The following is a 20,538-nucleotide window of genomic DNA, read 5'->3' on the forward strand; positions in this document are numbered from 1 at the left end:
CAGAACAGACTCAACCATCATATGTTACCTCAGCTGAAAGCACTGCACATTGTTGCATGAGGAAATAGGCTACACTCTCCAAGTACTTTTACTTTTAAAACTTTAAGTATATTTAAAAGTGATTACTCACTCGGTTTACTCAAGTAGAATAGTTAATATGGTACTTTTACTTGAGTAAATTTGTGTCCCTTTACTTCCTCCACCAACTCATCATTTCTGGAGCCTTCATGCTAAATCTGATGAAGCCAGTAAATCCAAAGAATATTTGGTCATTTGCTCTACAGTTAAATCTGCTGTCCTTTCTGGTTTTGCCTTTATTTTAATTAGGGATGCACAGATACCACTTTTTTTCAGACCTAGCACAAGTCCAAGTATTTACATTTGGGCCGATACTGAGTACCGATACCTGAACTAAATCATATCATTACAATTCTGATGACTTTGGAAACATACTTTATTTTCATTATATGTTCCGACAGTAACAAATGAAATATACAACAACATGATCCTGTTACTGAAATTCTAACATTCACCTTTGTATTTCCTGAAAGAACATGGGACTGCCACACATTGCTCTTTATGTGACCTTTTAACACATGCAGTGGATTTCAGTACCACACATCGACCCCCTCCCCCCCCCTTGACATTTTAGCAGAGCATAGTTTGCAGTCTGCTCTACTTTTGTCATCATCGCTTATCCTAAAATATCTCCAAACAGCTGACGTTGCTCAACTGACGAGAGGTTAATATCAAGTTGAAATAAATTGGTATCGGGTGCAGTTGTATCAGAATAGTTTTATGATTATGATTGCGAGTATATGAGCAGAGTTTCGGACCGATACTCGACTGATTATAGATAATTGAAGGTGTATGTTTATTCATTAGATATCAAGTTTATCAAAGGGATGTTCAAAATAAGGTGGTGAATGATTAAGTGTAGGATGAATGGGTCGGGGAGGAGGACGATGGGACAGACAGGCTAATGACTGTGGTGTACAGACCGGCTTGTGGCGTGCTGACTGAGCTGTGGAATTACTGGAGAATGAGCTGAGGTGGCGTGGGTGGACTTCGCTCAGCAGAGGGGAAGGCAGTGGAGTCCTGGGGCACAGGGGTTTAACTTAAGTAAAAGAGCACAGTTGGATTAACTGCACACCCTGAGAGTATCATAAGTAAAAGTACTCACATGTTGCAGTACACTTCTATATTACTCTGAGCTGTTAAATTAAAAGCGTGGGCCTAATTTAGTCCATCTATCCAATATCTACACCGTTATCCTTTGAGAGTCGCGGAAGAACTGGAGCCAATCCCAGCTGAAGGGCATTCAAACCAACAACCCTCTTGGCCTTTAGTGGAAATACTTCCTCAAATTGCACCAGTGGTATTATTATATTAACTACTTCACCATTATTGAAGCATACTTTGTCCTTTGTCACCTCCCTCTTCATGTTGGAGCCATAAAGACGTTTAGGAGAATTCAATCTTGAATAGAACAATCAGGCTCAACCTGCAACACAAACAGCCTTCGTCATTGGCAGCGGCCTCTTAATAGCAACAGTGATCTGCCTGAATGTAAATGAGGTTTCACTGCATTAACTGAAACAAAGTGCGACTCTCGAACCAATGACAGTCACTCTAATGAGCTGGGATCACACGCAGAAAGATATTCGACAACATTAAATCAGTGAGAGGTCATTGACGTGACTGACTTATACACACAGCTCTGCACAGTGGAAGTGTGTGCTGCGTTATCGGCAGTACTGCGGGACCCACAAGCACCAGTGGTTTCCCCCTGCAGTGCCGAGAGATCAGCGATGGGACTGGAAACAGAGAGAGAGGGAGGGAGGGAGAGGGAGAGGAAGAGGAAGAGGAAGAGAGGTGAGAGCTGCTGCAGAACAACATTTAGCCCGGCCGAGGAGTTAAACGGTGCACAGCGGCACATCTGTACCATCTACACATTAATACTGCTGTGATAGACATGGTAAGTTCCCTTCTGTGCTTAAATAGTGCGACTGCAGCTCTCTGTGCTGCGTGAGACCTGCAGGAATGATCACTGGACTAACCTTGAGAAAAAAATGATGCAGCAGGGGATGGCTTTTTATTGTGTGCAACGTGGATATGAGGTAGCTGCTTTAGTAACTCTGCTTCACTGGGGCCTGTCGTCATATTCACATGTTTTATGCTGCAGCAGTGCTGGTTTATAGGAGGCAATTATTCATGGGTGACACTGATAAAGCAGAAAACAAGCAGCGCATACACAAGAAAACACACTTGACTCTTTTGTTTAGGATCTGTGTTATCCTCTTTTGACATCATTACTGATGCTCATGAGCCACACTCTGTAGGGCTGCGTGCGTTCGCTTCACATTCACCCACAGCCCAGGCTGAGATAATGAGCACTTGACCAGAATAAGCAGCACTAACTTCCAGGAGGAACTATGTTTTTCAGCCAGGTGATCCATCATAGTTCACTGCCAGAGAGGAGTGTTAATGTGCTGAATGAAAATACCAGAGTTTGGTCTAATATACAGAAAACACAACAGACACTAGATTAATAACCGCTGCCAAGGAGGCTATGTTTTATCGGTTGTTTTGTTTATTCGTCAGCAAGATTGTGCAAAAAGAATTTGTTTTTTTCCAATGATACTTGGTGAAAGGAGGTGGTATGCGTCAGGAAAGCATCCATTAAATTTGTTGCATCTTCATTGAATTTAATGGGACGGTTGGGCCTTGGTGGAAGGTACGCACTCTAGTTTTTTCAGTTACCATTTTGAATTTACTGTCCATTCAAGTCTGCTGTAAATTCCAAAATGTTCTATATTCTTCATGCTCCTCCTCCACTTGGCGCTGAGGATAAGAGGAGCCAAACAAGCTAAAAGTCTTGAATAATCCTGGTAGGACTATCTCTTCCTTTCATAGTGTGACCTGGAGTGATGAGTGTAGCAAGCTGCTAAGCTATTTTAAAGCATGACTCTCAGACACAGTAACTTTGTTTGAAAACCACCAAGAACCACTGCAGTTCTCTTGGATGATCTTTGGAGGTTTCCACATGACTGAACTATTACATAGTCTAACGCTAATAGGTCTTTATTGTGTCACTGTAATGTTACTGGGCTATAATGTTATAACGATGTTCTGGTTTCTCTGCTCTGTCCTGTCCTGCAGTTCTCAAAGTGGTCTCAGCCTGTGGCCCGTGGGAAAATGTTCTTCGTGGTGTTCATCCTGACCTTTGCCCTCTCAGTGACTTCACTACCTGCTGACATAGAGAAGGGGAGGAGAAAAGTGGTGCATGTTCTCGGTAAGGACATTTTATTCTTTCATGGTTGCTATTGGCAAAGGGGCCAGCATCACTGGAATGTGCCCATATTTATGTTAGACAAATAAACTCTATGCATTGTTGACAATTGTCCTAAAAGAAGTTGTTGAGTAGAGTTGCTCCCGTTTAAGCAGATTTTCTAAAATATCCTCCTATCTGCCAAGTATGTCCCAACAAAACTCCTCACAAGTCGAATTATTTTTACTAAACATTAAGTATGTACATCCTATACTCAAATTGAATTAGCAATACAACAAAGTAAAACGATTTATTACAATTACAATTATTTTTTGGGCTTTTGGCCTTTATTTTGGAGAGGACAGAGACGTCCTCTCCAAAAGGAAGCATGCTAACCAGCAAGCTCTGTCCTGTCACGTCTTGTAAAACCAATTTGCACCTCAAGAGGCAATAGTGAGTGACAGTAGTGATTGGTCTGCCCTCAGTTCAATGTGAGAGGATGATGAAGTAGTAGCTGTGTGTGTTTTTGACGTGTGGTGCAGCCCCCATTTGTTTGGACTTTGAATCCGGCAGTCGGGCAAATACACACTTCAGCTTTAAACATGTGCAGGTACAGAGCAGCAGGATCTTCCCGCTGCAGTCGTGTTTGGAGCCAGCCGTCAAATATTTATCTAGTACAATGATCTCCATCCCTTCACCCAGGCACCCTGTCTAACAGTAAGATTTACCAATGCACTGAAAGGGACAGAAAACCTTCCCTATCTGCAAGCAACCCCCGGTATTAACAGCCGTCCCACCCCCGTGGTCGTCTGTAAATGAAACAGTAACATCGTGTTGCAGCACAGCCCTCAGTGTTGGGAAATAAGGTGCTTACAGTTTTGATCAAACACTGCTTGATGCATTCGTGGCTGCTGGGGATAAACAACTTCGTACAGAGTGCTGAGCAGTGACGGGACTAATTGCCGGGTGGCATGAATAATTGTAGGTTCCTTTATCTGGTCGCAACATATCAGAAAACCTTGTGCCGCCGCTCATTAAATGTTTTTAAAAGTTGACACGACACTTGTCATGTGCAAATTCTTTGGTTGCCTCGGTGCACACACAACACCCACACAGACAAACAGCATCTCAGCAAATCTCAAAAAGTGTACACAAAGTCTTGTTATTGCCCATTTGCAAACTGAGGCCTTGGCATCACACTGAGATCATATAAGAATTTTGGAGTTGGTATTTTTTTGACAGATCTACACAAAGGAGAGGCTGAACTGCAGAATAGTACAATACCCCATCTATACCACTAATGCTTTAAGGGTCATGGCGGCGCCTTGGCCAATCCCAGCCGACGTTGGATGAGAGGCGGGAGCATTAAGGGTGTAAGCGGGGGGGGGGGCTTTTTCGTCTGACTGGGATTTGAACCACCCGGAATGGAACCTTGGATGAAGAAAACTCCTCCAGTATTGATGTGCTGAACATTGAGACACGAATGTGACAGCTCAGTCTTTCGTTAACTGATGCGGATTTAATTTTGCAAGCGTCGTGCTGTGACATCCCTCAAAGGTAGAATTTAATGATTAGAATATGAATTTCAATTATTGGCAGACTTGAGGGGGATGGAAGCGGCATTGAAAGGACTGAAAATATAGATCTTTGGTGATGAAAGGAATGTATCAATATAAAACATAAAAATACATTGATTAAAACCAACTTTAAAATAAAAAGTATAGGAAACAGGCAGGGAAGATAGGGCAAATGGATAATGTTGATATTTCAGCCTTTGTCTCCGTTGCCTTCCCTCCCACAGAGGACGACACCGGAGCGGTCATTGTGCAGACAGCTCCGGGTAAAGTGGTGACACATCGCGGTGGCTCCATCACTCTGCCCTGCAGATTCCATCACGAGCCGGAGAACAGCGACCCGGATCGCATCCGGATTAAATGGACCAAAGTGACAGACGCTCTGCAGTTTGAGGACGTCTTTGTCGCACTCGGGAGGTGAATTCTGCATCTGTTCTAGATAAATCTAACCAACGATACTGGATGTTGATTAAACTGAACTGTTCCTGCTGCTTCTATGTGAGGTGTTGATCACAAATCATATTCTTATGGTGTATTTATATTGTTTTATTTAGCAATCAATTTATAAATTTACTGGACTTGTGTGACGTGTCTCCAGGCAGCAGCGTGTGTTTGGAGTGTACCGAGGGCGTGTGTTTCTGGAGCAGGCGGGACCAGGCGACGCCTCAGTCATCATCCAAAACGTGACCCTGGAGGACTATGGACGCTACGAGTGTGAAGTCACAAATGACATGGAAGATGACACAGGATTTGTCAACCTGGACCTAGAGGGTCAGGGATATGGGGCTTTAACAATTAACAATTTCTTTCAACTCTTGTCATTTCAGAGCCTGAATACTCAACACTAAACTTGCCTCTGTCAACTGTAGGAGTGGTGTTTCCCTACTACCCCCGTGAGGGGCGCTATAGGCTCAACTACCTCCAGGCTGAGGATGCCTGCAAACAGCAAGACGCCATCCTGGCCTCCCACTCTCAACTTCACAAGGTAAAGTCAAACATCCCTGAAGCTCAGACAGAAGCAGTGAGTCTGATATCAAGAATATGAATATGATCAGATCAGAAATTATACCCCTGGTCAATACCTCCTATTTAAACAAATCCCTACACACTGAAGAACAGAGTAGTGGAGTTATGTCAGAAGAGATAAACCACATTCTCTCTCCACTAATATCTTTAATCCTCCAGTACGTCCTGCTCACCAACATTATCTCCCTCTACAGGCCTGGCTCGAGGGACTGGACTGGTGTAATGCTGGATGGTTGGAGGACGGCTCAGTCCAGTACCCTATCTCTCATCCCAGAGACCAGTGCGGCCGCAAGGACACCCCCGCTGGTGTCCGTAACTATGGCTACAGGCATAAGGAGGATGAGCGCTACGATGCTTTCTGTTTCACTTCCAAGCTGAATGGTGAGAACCAAAGAGATAAGGCCCCGTAGGTTGGCGGCCTAAGGTGTGTGCACATGCGTCTGCGTATCTGATGATCAGAAAGACTTTGTACATGATCATACAACTCCAAATAAACATCCATCCCAATGTCCCACATCTGTGGCTGGAAGAGAACAAGACACTGGCAGAGGAGTATTGTAAGTGATCCTCTATAGAAAGGGGATGCATCATGAGTGTTAGGCCGTGGGGAAATGAGGCCTGGGTCTTTAATCTCTGCCTGTGATCTTGCAGGCCTAAGGCCATTGGATTTAGATCAAGCTGTGTTGATTCAGTGCTGCTCGTCGGGCCACAGTGTCCGCTGGGTAACATGCACCGTCTTTCATCTCCCGTTCTTTGATTTACATCACTTTCCCTCAGAGAGTCTGCGAGTGTCTCCGTCACACATGCCAGCTCCAGGTTCATAAACTCAAAACAAACTTGAGAAAGTCACAGGCTGGATTAGCCTTTAGAGGCATGACACGTATGTGCGGTGTTCGGTACAGTTCGGGTCAAGTTTGGTTATCAAAGGAATAGTTTATTGTTTTTCTGCCGTCACTGTTCAACTCAGAAGACTAAAGGTAAAGCACAATTTTTGTCTTATGCATTTTAGGATGAGTGAGTGAGTGAAAATGATTTGTTTGACTTGTTTCAGTCGGCTGCTCCAACACTCGCAGCTCTGGTGTTGAGTGTCCCATAGACTTTATATAAAGATGAATGACGCGTTTCCACTTCCTACTCCTATCCACATGTTGGAATCATTATAGCATCATATAAAGATTAAACACCACATTTGTTGGAAAGATGAGCACTTAAAAATGCATTATTGGAATAAAAACTATCTGATAAATTTGGCTTTTTAGATTGCTCCATCTCCAATCTGCTAACCTGGAGGAAGTTAGATGCATGACCTATACTGCAGCGAGACACCAGGGGCTGATTGAGATTATTTGGCTTGACTTTTGAGTGGCTATCCTCCATGCTAGGCTTTTTGAACAGTTTATGGTTTGCCCAGTTCTGCCTGTCTGCCGAGAACGGACAGTACACTGTGTTTTGCAAGGTTAACTCTGCAGTGCATCAACATGATCAATAACATAATTAATAAAACAGTTAAATCGTCTGTTTTGCTATAACAATACTATCAGCCATTTAATCTGGTTTTTACTTGATGGTTTTTGTGCAGGTTCAACAAATGAAATATTACATGGTTTGTGTTCATTAGTGAGCTTTGTGTGCTTAGATACCAGAGCTAAGCTATTTTCCTTGCTTTCCTATTTTTGTGCTATGCTGGCTTCTTGCTCTAGTATCAATCTTATCATCTTAATCCTGGCAAGTAAACAAATAAGTATACTTCCTAATTTGATAGAAAACTTCAGAGCATTTACCATATTAGTGAAACAGAGTGCGTCATTGCTCAACAGGGAATTAAAAAATTCCGTATGAAAAAAAAAACAGGACTTCAAACAGGGACGCACCACTTTGAAGTGTGAAAGAGAATTAAAAAACTTCTCATGCATTTGAAAAACTAAACAGATAAAAGACAATGCGTTTCATTTGAATCACAAATCCATTTTTGGACAACCTGCGAGTCCTTCCCTGTGAGAAGAAAATAGTATGTGACAGAAACCTTAAATGACTGCTCATGGCTTCCCCTGAGTGTTAATTACTGTGGACAGTCTGTTGTGGGCAGCTTCAGCAGTGGTTGCGACCGATACTGTGGCTCGTCCCCTGGGGAAATATCAGACAATATTCTGCCTCTCTAATAACCAACAGTCACATAAACAAGCGCAAAATCAATAGCTGAGCCAAGATCAAAGCTGAGGTTGCGGACATGATTTTCATGATGGCAGATGTTTGGAGAATTTTTAGTTTATAGTTTTATATCCTCCTTCTTTCTCAGGAGAAACAATCTTGTTATCCAGCTCGGTTCAAACTATTCAACCAATCAGTACACTGACATTCTTTCTTACTGCCAGGCGAAAAGTCTCCCCAGAGGTGAGATGAAAGCAAAAATGGAAGCGTTTTAGGGTAATGTTGAGTTAGAGTGCTGTCTGTGGACTGAGTATTGGCTTTCGATTTTGCGCTGCTGCCCAGACAGTTGTTTGAATGAGTTGATATTCTGAACACAATCAGGCGGAGAGGCCAGGAAAACTGAGAATATCTGCCCTCCAGGCTCAGCTCGTCTCTGTGGCTTCACTCCCTCACTCACTTCCCTCTCTTTCTTTCCTTTTGCCCTTCTGAACAATACACTTGCTTTGTTTCCTTTCACGCTTCCACAATTTCTTACAACAAACATCCCCTCCTCACCCTTTATATCCCTCCCCAGGCAAAGTGTACTTCCTCAAACGCTTCAAGAAGGTGAACTATGCAGCGGCGATGAAGGCTTGCATTCGAGATGGTTCTGTGGCGGCCAAAGTGGGGCAACTGTACGCAGCGTGGAAGTTCCAGCTTCTGGACCGCTGTGAAGCCGGTTGGCTGGAGGATGGCAGCATTCGTTACCCCATAGTCAACCCCCGCTCCCGCTGTGGAGAATCCCAGCCAGGCGTCCGGCACCTGGGCTTCCCTGATAAAAAATTCCGCCTCTACGGGGTCTACTGTTTCCTCAAGAACAAGGACGAAAAAGCAGGAGGTTCTGAAATGACAAAAAGCCGCACAGATAGTTTGACAAGGGGGAAGAGCAGCAACAGCCTCCCCATGAATGCCACGAGCGTGATTTAAAGCTTGAGAGCAGGAGGAGGGATACAATTTGGGATTTTACTGCAACTGTCGACTTGGGTGATTTTCCTTTCATCCACAGCCAGTCAATCATCCTAGGAAGTAAGTACGTTAGCACATCTGTCGTCAGAAAACTGTTAGATTAAACAGCAGCTTGATCATCACTCAGACTCATCGCATCAGAGAGTCTGCCATGAATATGCTTGTTTACATGTGTGTGTGTGTGGAACATATTTTTGGCCCCCGCTGTGGCTCCTGAGCACTGAGCACCAGTTTGAGCCAGCATCCCAGTGCCAGGGCGAAAACATTCATTACTGGGTGAGATGGGATGATCCGCCTCACTGTATGGAAAAGATCCAAGATGCCCTGTGAAGTTTGGATTGTACAAAGTGTAATTGCCTGTAACGGGAGCCACGCTTGGTTAGCAACCCTCTGGCACAATGTGAGTCATTTTTCTCATTAACTAAAACTTGGCGATCTCAACATCAGAGCTGAACAGACCAAGTAGTAAACATTGCACTAGCTCTTCAAATATTTGCACTTTAAATATATAGAACTTTATTTTATGATAGCATCTTTGCTAAGATTTAGTGAGCATGTATTGTTTGGCTGTGAGTAGCTACTCGGGCCGATTTATCAGAAATACAAAGCTACGATAATTGATATTTACCTCACGTATTGCACTTCTTAGCTACCTGGGCCACCAGCTGCACTGCAAATGTTATTTCAGAGTATGTTTGCCTCTACAGAATGGGGGAATGTAAAATAAAACAATAAAAATCTTTAAAGTGTTGATTTGAACAATCTTTGTTAAGGTGCAGTTTCTTCTCCATCATGATATATAACACACATCAGGGTTAAAGGGAAAAAAAGAGGATTAAATGAGGAGAAATCTAATGTTCGATTCCTTGCTTCCATTTAAGGTATGTGGGGTCACTGAGTGGCCTGATGAGTTTGGACATGAAATCAATTTATATTGAGCTTCTTATCCAAGCACTTTACAATGTGTCTCCTTCATGTGCACTGTCAGTCAATTGGCAGCTTACATGCAAACCACATGTCTCACCACCGGGAGCAATTTTAGGTTCATTGTCTCGGTAGGACATTACATCAGGCACACAAAATCGGCTCTGACTTTTATCGACAATTTGTTGAATCTATAGAGACAAAGCCTCTGACTGTCTCTAAGCGAAGGAGTGAAAAGATTTTCAGGGTTTTTGCTGTTGCCGAAATATAGAAGTCTGTTGTTAGCTACATTAACATTGCAGCTAGGATAACGACAAGTACTGTGCCAAGATTCGACAAAGTCAACCAATGCAGAAGATGCAACGCAAACTCTTGGTTTTTCTGCAATAATGTAAGTATGCCTGTGGTGTGTTGGAAGCTAGAATGCCAACATATACACAGTAACGAAAGCTTTGTCCCAATTCAGGGGGCTGGTACCTTCGAAGGCTCCTACAAATGCAGTTGACAGATGCATATCTCTATGTGTGAGCAATGAAAAATCCAACGGGTGGATCCTTCTTGGGACAACCTATCTGAGGATTTATTGCACGGGTAATGACGAGGTAGCTTTGTTACTAGCCAAGCTGCAGTAGGTGCAGCCACTCAAAGTGTAATGCTGCACTGGTCGGGGGCGGAACAAGCCGGTGACATCAACAAAAAATCCGCCATAGACATGACTGTCTCATTTTGGTTCTGATATCACGGCGGATGAAGCCTAGGAAGGCACAGCCTCCTTAGACCAAGTTCTTCAACAGATGCGGCTGTTCAATGATAATGACATTTGTTTAGCATGTATTTGATTAGATCAAATGGCAATCTATAAAATAGTTGTTGAGATATTTCACGAAAAATAACACAATGTTAGTGTCATGAGGGGGCTCGGTGAAGTCACTGTAACACAATGTAAAGTCAGATGAAGTGGATAGTTCCTCTGGGAACCATGAAAATCTGAACCAGATTTCATGCAAATGCTCATTCAATATACTAAATAAACGAGGTTATGACTTGGAGTAAATTTATGCTAAATATACCAATGAGTCAGAAATGTGTTGACATCAAACAAAAGCTATATCCTGATGCTCGGTCTGGGTCAGCAGCTGCCTGTTTACGCTACAGACATTATTTAAAGGCAGCGGGAACAATTCAAAGTAGTGGAGTGATTAACCTCTGTGTGAAAGCAGGGGGCGCTCACGCTGCAGCTACTTCCGAGGACCAAAGTTATTGTGTAAGTAGCAGTCACAGACGATGAGTGATGAATGATTCAATCTGGAGTATTTGTGCTTTGCTCTGACTCACATGATCCAGTGTTCGCCGAGCAGAGAAGCTGCTGAGCAGTGAGCCGGCTCCGAGTGGGAGTGAGTTGGTGTTACTCCAACGCTGCAGAACAAGCCTTGTTATCGTCATGGCAACTGACAGCATGTAATTAAAGTCAGGTTTATGGCATGTCCAACATAATACAGGGATTGCTGCAAGTGACGAACTTGAGCCGTGAAAAAGTAAATCACATCCCTATAGACGGCTTTGTGCTGTTATTTTACATTTTCAAAGAGGAGAGAAACACCTCCAAGACCTGGATGATGAAAGTTGATGATTTTAATGACTTGCTCGGTACACTCACCAACCCCATTACTCTGTGCCGCTGCAGATTTGGAGTCACAGCCATTAAATTAATAAGCAAAGTCTTGCTTGATGCACTATGACATTTATTTTTCATGCTGAATTATGTATTTGGGATTTCAGTGCTGAAGTGATTTAGATGTTTTTTTATGTGCTCTGGATTGTGATGTTAACCCATTTGAAATTCACTTTGCAAGGCATTTAGCAGCAATGCCATCTTATGTAAGAGCGGGGTCATAAATAGCAGCCAATGCTTCCAGTTTGTCTGCCAGCGCTTTGGCAAGCCCCACGATAGATCTGTGCGCAGTAAGCTTTCTTCAGCAGGAATAATAATGGTAATAGCAGCTACATGTTGAGCCCTCAAAGAAACCAGCCCATTCCACAGATGGTGAGCTGAACAGGGCAGGAAGCAGAATACCCTCATGAGGCAGAACATTAGGGGGGTACTGGCCTTGATTAAAGGTTATTTATGTTCCCTTTCATTCCATGACAAGATAAACATTAGAGGTAAAGGCAGAGCGAATGATGGTGCGAAGACAGCACACTGCAGGAAAGTGATTGAGCCCTTTCAACTAGTTTGCTCAGAAGATGCGAGCGCTGTGTCCATTACATTCCACTCCGTCCTCTGCCTTTTTCTTCTGAGGACGACAAGAAATTAGGTGACCCTGTTACAACAGAGTATTTTGCCACACAATGAATCCGAAGCAGTGGGAAGGACGCCGGCTCTCACTCGAATCTCATTCATCAGCCTGCGACAGAGGTCAGGGCCCCTGAACAGATCTGGGATGAAAGCAGAGGGGAGCGGACGAAAAAATACAAAGAAACAGGATTAACACGAGTCACACACAAGATCAAGTGCACACACACACACACACAGACACACACACACACATGCATGCTCACCTCTGCTGGTGCGCCTCACAGATGTTTCCACAGACATGCTGACATCTCACTGATTCTCCCGGTAGTTTTCTTTCACCTGTCCACCAGTTGGACAAATGACGCCTTTAACCTTCCAGACCTTTTTCACAAACGACATTTGAACATGTTATTTTGATTAATGAAGGCTATGTTCCATTTAAGTGTGCCACAGGTTCATGCAGTGAGCCAGCATTTATAATACCATGGTCCTGGGCGCAGCAGGGTTAACGTGATTAATTATACCTGTGCTTTTCATTGTTTTACATGACAAAGTGTCGGCTGTGAAAGGAGAGCCCTATGTGTGGATGATCACACATTAAACCCCAACATGAATCTGAGCAAAGGTCTAATCAGACAATACATGCAAACACCAGTGTGTTATTGAGAAAACATACAACATGCAACCGCTCCTTTAATACTCCCTTAATAGCAAAAGAATCTCAGTAGGTTACTCTTAGGTGAGCCGTAAATTGAAATTTGACTCTTGCAATGATTGACATCGTTTGGCAACATCATTGGCTGTTAAGGTGAATTTTTGGCTCGAGCCTCAGTGCAAACATAGATGTCAGACACAGGTCAAAGTTTAAAGGGTTTGAGAATGTGCTATGCATTCCTATAGCAACCTCGGTGATCTTTGATGTATTGTACACAGGGTTTCCCGCAGTGCTTTATAGGCCTGGCGGGCCGCCAGGCTTTTCTCCCCCCCCCGCCAGGCTAAGCGTCGCTTGTTTATTTATAAAAAAAAAAAAAAAAATGTTATGCACCAGAAACATGATACCCAAGACGGCATTGCGCTTTTAACCGCATCTGGTGATACGGTTGAAACCGCAATGGCGACATCTTATGGTCAGTATGTGAACCCATAAGGTAAGAGGCCAGGTGTATTTTCCATCACCTGAACCTCCAAAACCACGACCTGTCTCTACCACGCAACAACTTTCGCAACAACTTTCACGCGACATGTCACGGAGAAAGGGTCAAAAAACCTTGGACTCTTTCTTTTTCCGGAGTCGGGGTAGCACTGGAGGAGACGATGAGGCCGCTCGTTCACCCCCAGGCCAAGCGGAGAGCATCGCCAGCGAGCCGACCGAGCCGCGGCTGGATGATGAGGCAGAGCCAGAGCTAGTTAGCGCGGATGTTAGCGCGTCGGATGTTAGCATTTCGGATGTTAGCACGTCGGATGTTAGCATGTCGGATATAAGCACGTCGGATGTTAGCGCGTCGGAGCAGCCTGCTGCGAGCCGCGATGGGAAACATCGAAGTAGCGGATTTAACCCAAAGTTTAACCCAAAGACCTCAGGAACAGGCTGAAGGGGAAAGCCTAACTGCCTGCCTCCGTATAAAAATAAATGGTCCCTCTGTGGCTGATCTTGACTACAGTAAGGCTCTGGAGGAGTTCTTTCAGAAGCCGAGACGGATCACTTGCAGTGATCCAACCTGCACCCTGTGCAAGAAGTAAAAGAGGTCACACAGCATAACTCTTCAGGCCCTGAGTTCCCTGTTCCCCCTTGGCCATGTTTGCACTTTTTTATTTTTTAATATATTTTACTTTTAAATGTGACCAGAAATGGCTTGTTTTTTTAGATTCACTTAGATTTTACTTGAAAACGAATTGATAATATTTATTTTTATTTTATTTATAATTTGTTGTGTTTGTAAACTGTATTATGTAATGTTAATAAGTATTGTTAATAAATGTCTTACAAGAACACGGTCGGCCGCCGGTCGGCTTCTCTAGCGGCCCTACCACCAGGCTTAGCAAGTTTTCTGGGGGAAACCCTGGTACATCCCTAACCACAAGTGTGGGACAATTCAAGGCATTTTGCTATAATGATGAGTTCCTACAAGTGTCCCAAGTATTGCAGATCCCTAACCACAAGAGTGGGACAATTCTAGGCATTTTGCCTCAATGATAAGTGCCTAGAAGTGTCCGGCTCATTCTGATTGGTCAGAACATTTCTAGGCATTTTTGCTATAATGTTAAGTGCCTACAAGTGACCCAAGTATTGTACTTCCCTAACACCAAGAGCGGGACATTTCTAGGCATTTTGCCTCATTGATAAGTGCCTGGAAGTGTCCGGCTCATTCTGATTGGTCAGGACATTTCTAGGCATTTTGCCTCAACGATATGTGCCTAGAACTGTCCGGCTCATGCTGATTGGTTGGGACATTTCTAGACATTTTGCTACTATGATAAGTGCCTACAAGTGTCCCACGTATTGTACTCTCCTAACACCAAGAGTGGGACATTTCTAGGCATTTTGCCTCAATGATAAGTGCCTAGAAGTGTCCGGCTCATTCTAATTGGTCTGGACATTTCTAGGCATTTCTGCTATAATTTAAAGTGCCTACAAGTGTCCCCTACAGCAATTTTCAGTCTGGATTTTGCCAAAAATGTTGCAAAGATTGTACTTTTGTTGTGGATTTCCGACGGACTGTTTGCAATTTTGTGCCACAGGAAATTGGTATAACAAAGACTTAATTAAAGAGCAATTAAGTTCTGACTGATTATATAAATATAAAATTGTTCAGCCAGTTTAACATATTATTATTCTTTTTTTTAAACAATATGCTCCAGGTGCAGAATCCTCAAAACCGAATAGCCAAAAACTGACACAATTTGAGTTTCTCCAGTGGTTATATATAAATATATATATATATATAAATGTATATGTAACCCCACTGCAAATCTTTTATACAAATCATTGTATTCATACAAAGGATGTCTTCATTAAGATCTGGAAACTGGTGGAATCACTCTCGTCAAACATCTGAGTCATTTGTTGACAGCGTAGACTTCAGGCTATGATGGGAACAATGAAATGCTTGGAGATTATATGCTCACAGGAATTTATTCTCTATTTGCATCTGACCAGATATGATTGAACACACAAACAGATGCCATGTCCATATAACAGAAACCCAGGGGAAATAACTTCTTGAATTACACTCTCTCCCTTAACTATTTCCCTTAATGCCTTATGCATTCTGTGTGTAATTCAGCTGAAAGACGCTGCTGCTGATACATATTATGGTTTGTGGAGATATGAAATTGGCCAAATTGTGCGAGGTTTCCCCCAGAGTGTGGGTTGCGTTAAACAGACAGCAGTGCTGAGATAATTGAAAGTGTTAAACATCTGACGGAGCACAGAGTGGCTAATGAACAAGCACGTTTGTCCTATCATTTATCGATGCCTTGAAAGAAAAAGCTACATCTAAACTACTCAATTGAATATGAAAGCGCATTTGCTCTGTTTTTTATAAAGAAAAGAAAACAACTTCAGCGAATTGACAACACATGCAAATGTGTTTCCTGGGGACCCAAAAAACTGATGAACCTGGCTGGTGTCTTAAAATCGGCAAAGTTTTTTTCTAAATTTGCACATGTTCTATTTGCATGTGTTTTCTAAATTTGCAGTGGGTAGAACTCTGTCAGCCTCCGTAGGATGTAGCAAAGGTGAACTTTACATTTATCACCTTCAACCTCCATCTTTCCATTAGTTCTTTGCTTCAGTGAAAAGCTGCCACACTCACCACATCAATGGTGAATCACACTTGTTTACTCACTTGGCACTTTCAACAGTCCTGGATTGGGTCGAATGAGAATACTGGGAGGTTAATGAAACAGTTCAAGCCATTTGTGTGGGAATGCAGTCGTCAATGTGTGTGTGTGTGTGTGTGTGTGTGTGTGTGTGGAGTCAGTCTCACCACGAACACAAAGTCACAGGGAAGGACAGAGTGAAAGGCAGGCACAGAGAAGGAGAAGTGCGGAGGGGAGATAGATGGGAGAAAGGGTGAAGGGATAAAAATGAAACCGGCGAGATAAGAGGTAAAGGTGGGGAAAGGGAGAAAAGCAGGAAGACTCAAGGGTATGGGGGGGGGGCTGCACCAGCATGCAGAAATTGGCTGGTCACTGAGCTATTGTGGTCCTGCAGCGAAGGGAAGGAACTGAGTGGCTCCTGAAAGTACACCAACCGCTGAACCTTATCACACCTCAGTCACAAAAACTGCTGCCACAACACACACCATTCATTTCACGGGCCGAGTGCCATTTCATCCTCCGAAGAATTTGAAATGACCTCCCGGAGGAAGCCGGCGTTAAGAGCCCAAACTTCTGACCCTAAAAACTGTGAAGCTTTTTCTCTGTCTGTTTAGCAGCTATATCACACATCTTTCTCATTGAATATTTTATAAGATCAGTGGACCTATCACACTGCCCTGCCATTTCTCCTCAGTTAACCCTTGAGTACAGAGAATAGAAAGTAGAGGGAGTTAAAAGTTTAAAAATAAAGCAGCAGTCCTCACCAGATGTGAAAAAAAACATTGTGGGGATTCAGTAGTGGACAAAGTCACAGACTCAGATCCTTAACTTACTTTATTCTCTCATTCAGGTTTACATGTTCAGAATTCTAAGATAAAAAGGTTTACACTAAGTTTGAAATCACTCACTAATCTCCATGAAGTCCACTATATATTTGGAATCTGTTTATAGTATATTTTCTATGTAGGCCATACATCTATATATACCTAAATAATTACCTGATTGCTTCCCACAATGCATCGTGAACAGTAGTGTACGACAAATCACCATTCAACGATATTATATATATATGCATATTATATATACAGTATATATAATATCGTTGAATGGTGATTTGTCGTACACTACTGTTCATATATACAATAATTCCATCAAGCTTTCTGTCGCTGTGTTGACAAGAAGATAAGTGGTGGATAGATGAGATGAGAGGAGTGAGGGCAGCAGCATTCTCCCTTGGGTGATTCTACTCGTTCCAGTTTTCATCAAAATACCTGAATTATCGGGACAGGTTTACATTTACTGGCATTCTCACTGACGGATATTAAAATGTTTAGCGTACATCTTTAACTTTCAGTTTATAATAATATTTTTTTACGAAATAAAGCAGAACAGCACAAACTGCAGCAAACATTTCTGCATTGAACACATTCTTTTTACCTAAAAGCATTAATACTAAGTGCAAATATATATTTAAAATCTATTATGGGATTCGATTTTATTGTGGTTGTACTTCATAATCTTGTGCCAATGACCCTTTTTAACTGCTCAGAGGAAGTGAAAGGGAAAAACTGAAAAAGCCCGATATGTCTTCTTTAAAGTTAAGTGTCTATACAGCAGAGTAAATTTACTTTGTTACAGGTGATAGTCCTGCATTAAAAGTTTTACTTTAAGTGGCTTTAATAGATATTGGAAAGACAATTACCTCAGAAGTTGGTAGAGACCAAAACAGTTTAAATAGAGAGAAGTTTGTATCACATTTCTTTTGTGGCAGACCAAACATTGAAAGGTCGGTATGGGACGGTATTAAACTTAAACTAAAAGTCTAAATAAAAAAAATAAAAAAAGATAAATCTACAGAAATCAAAAGAACAATTAAGCGACAGTAAAAAAACACAAGGAAACGCAGAGATGTTTAAAACCAAACTGGCAGAAGACAGTGTGGAGCACAGAGACGATATATCCACACAAGGAGGCAGGATAAGTGACATATTGGGGCGAAGACAATCACAGGAGCGAGAAAATTAGACAAAGAGTGGAAGCAATGTAAGAGACACAAAAGGAAACTCCGAAGAGAAAACTGTAACAATTTAATGATAAACATAAAGTAGAAACAACAGAGATATAAATCCAAATACAGGGACCACAAGCAGTCCAAAGTCCAAACAACCAAATATACAAAAGGCCAAAGAGTCTTTAAACTTAACAAAAAGATTCTGAAGACAAATCAAAAGTCTTTTAAAAACCATAAACAAGGGTAGAATCATTAAATAATGGATATACACTACCGATCAAAAGTTTGGGGTCACCCAGACAATTTCGTGTTTTCAATGAAAAGTCACACTTTTATTTATCGAATGAGTTGCAAAATGAATAGAAAATATAGTCAAGACATTGACAAGGTTAGAAATAATGATTTTTATTTGAAATAATAATTTTGTTCTTCAAACTTTGCTTTCGTCAAAGAATGCTTCATTTGCAGGGGGCGCCCTTAGCTCGGTTGGTAGGGCGTCCCCCCCATGGGCCTCGGCCAGCAGCGGACCCGGGTTCGATTCCAGCCCGCGGTCGTTCTCTGCATGTCACTCCCCTCTCTGCCCCATTTCAACTCTGTCTCTAAATCTATCAATAAAAGCATAAAATGCCAAAAAATAATCTTTAAAAAAAAAGAATGCTTCATTTGCAGCAATCACAGCATTGCAGACCTTTGTCATTCTAGCTGTTAATTTGTTGAGGTAATCTGTAGAACTTTCACCCCACGCTTCCTGAAGCACCTCCCACAAGTTGGATTGGCTTGATGGGCACTTCTTGCGTACCATGCGGTCAAGCTGCTCCCACAACATTTCAATGGGGTTGAGATCTGGTGACTGCGCCAGCCACTCCATTACAGACAGCTTACCAGCTGTCTGCTTCTTCCCTAAATAGTTCTTGCATAATTTGGAGATGTGCGTTGGGTCATTGTCCTGTTGTAGGAGGAAATTGGCTCCAATCAAGCGCTGTCCACAGGGTATGGCATGGCGTTGCAAAATGGAGTGATAGCCTTCCATATTTAAAATCCAACTTTACCAGCACCAAAGCAGCCACAGACCATCACATGACCTCCACCATGCTGGACAGATGGCGTCAGGACTCTTCCAGCATCTTTTCACCTGTTCCAATCTTCCTCTGTCCAATGTCTGTGTTATTTTGCGCATATCAATCTTTTCTTTTTATTGGCCAGTCTCAGATATGGCTTTTTCTTTGCCACTCTGCCTAGAAGGCCAGCATCCCGGAGTTGCCTCTTTACTGTAGACGTTGAACCTGGCATTTTGCGGGTACCATTTAAAGAAGCTGCCAGTTGAGGACCTGTGAGGCGTCTATTTCTCAAACTAAAGACTCTAGTATACTTGTCTTCTTGCTGAGTTGTGCACCGGGGCCTCCCACTTATCTTTCTTCTCTGGTTAGAGGCCGTTTATGCTGTTCTCTGAAGGGAGTAGTACACACCGTTGTAGAAAATTATCAGTTTCTTCGCAATTTCTCGCATTGGAATAGCCTTAATTTCTAAGAACAAGAATAGACTGGGGAGTTTCACAGGAAAGTTATCTTTTTCTGGCCATTTTGAGAGTATAATGGAACCCACAAATGTGATGCTCCAGATACTCAACTAGCTCAAAGGAAGGCCAGTTTTATAGCTTCTCTCACCAGCTAAACAGTTTTCAGCTATGCTCACATAAATGCACAAGGGTTTTCAAATGTTTTCTAATCATCCATTAGTCTTCTAAGGCGATTAGCAAACACACTGTACCATTAGAACACTGGAGTGATAGTTGCTGGAAATGGGCCTCTATACACCTATGTAGATATTTCATTAAAAAACAGATGTTTCCACCTAGAATAGTCATTTACCACATTAACAATGTATAGTGTATATAATGTATATAAAAAGTAAAACAAGTTCAAAGTGCTTGTATTTTTAGTGTGTTTGTTACATTAGCTACAAAGCAATAAATAAAAAGGCTGTTTTTTCAGTATGATTTAAGTGAGACTGAGGACAAATCCTTTACACATACCATTATGCAGTTTTTAGTCAAATGTTTTCCTTCTCTGATCATTTCTCCTGGTTCAACTTGAGTGCTGTTCATGGAGGGGAGGCTTTTTTGTTTTCATCTATAAATATATTTAAGACTTGAAATGGGACAAATGTTTCACCACTGCAACTGCAACCGGCTTGAATGTGGCAAAGTTGGAGTGAGAAACACAACATTGGAATACTCAAGTGAAATACACATAAATGTACTGTGTTGATAGATGTGCTTAAATCTGCTTGATAAAGCAGAATTTCCAATATTGTCAGTCAGGGTCATCCAACAAAACACTGCTCTCTGTGTACACAGCTGGCAGAGCAGAGTGTGAAGGCAAAGTGTATGGAAGACCTGGCTCACACTGATGTTTTTGCTGGCTTTGCTCCTCTTACACAAACTCACACGCCTACACAAACA

At 42.4% G+C, this 20,538-nt stretch overlaps 1 protein-coding gene across 1 annotated transcript; it reads left to right on the top strand.

Moving 5' to 3' along the window:
* Nucleotides 1–1,860: 1,860 nt before the first annotated feature.
* hapln4 (hyaluronan and proteoglycan link protein 4) lies at nt 1,861–9,691 on the top strand. Its single transcript, XM_053430936.1, has 7 exons — nt 1,861–1,978; nt 3,163–3,295; nt 5,073–5,262; nt 5,444–5,616; nt 5,715–5,830; nt 6,066–6,252; nt 8,594–9,691. Exons 1-7 carry the CDS (start codon nt 1,976–1,978, stop codon nt 8,983–8,985), a joined length of 1,194 nt encoding a protein of 397 aa, XP_053286911.1. The 5' UTR covers nt 1,861–1,975; the 3' UTR covers nt 8,986–9,691.
* The last annotated feature ends 10,847 nt before the right edge of the window (nt 9,692–20,538 follow it).

The sequence above is a fragment of the Pleuronectes platessa genome, chromosome 9 (genome assembly GCF_947347685.1).
Source record: "Pleuronectes platessa chromosome 9, fPlePla1.1, whole genome shotgun sequence".
Classification (NCBI taxonomy): domain Eukaryota; kingdom Metazoa; phylum Chordata; class Actinopteri; order Pleuronectiformes; family Pleuronectidae; genus Pleuronectes; species Pleuronectes platessa.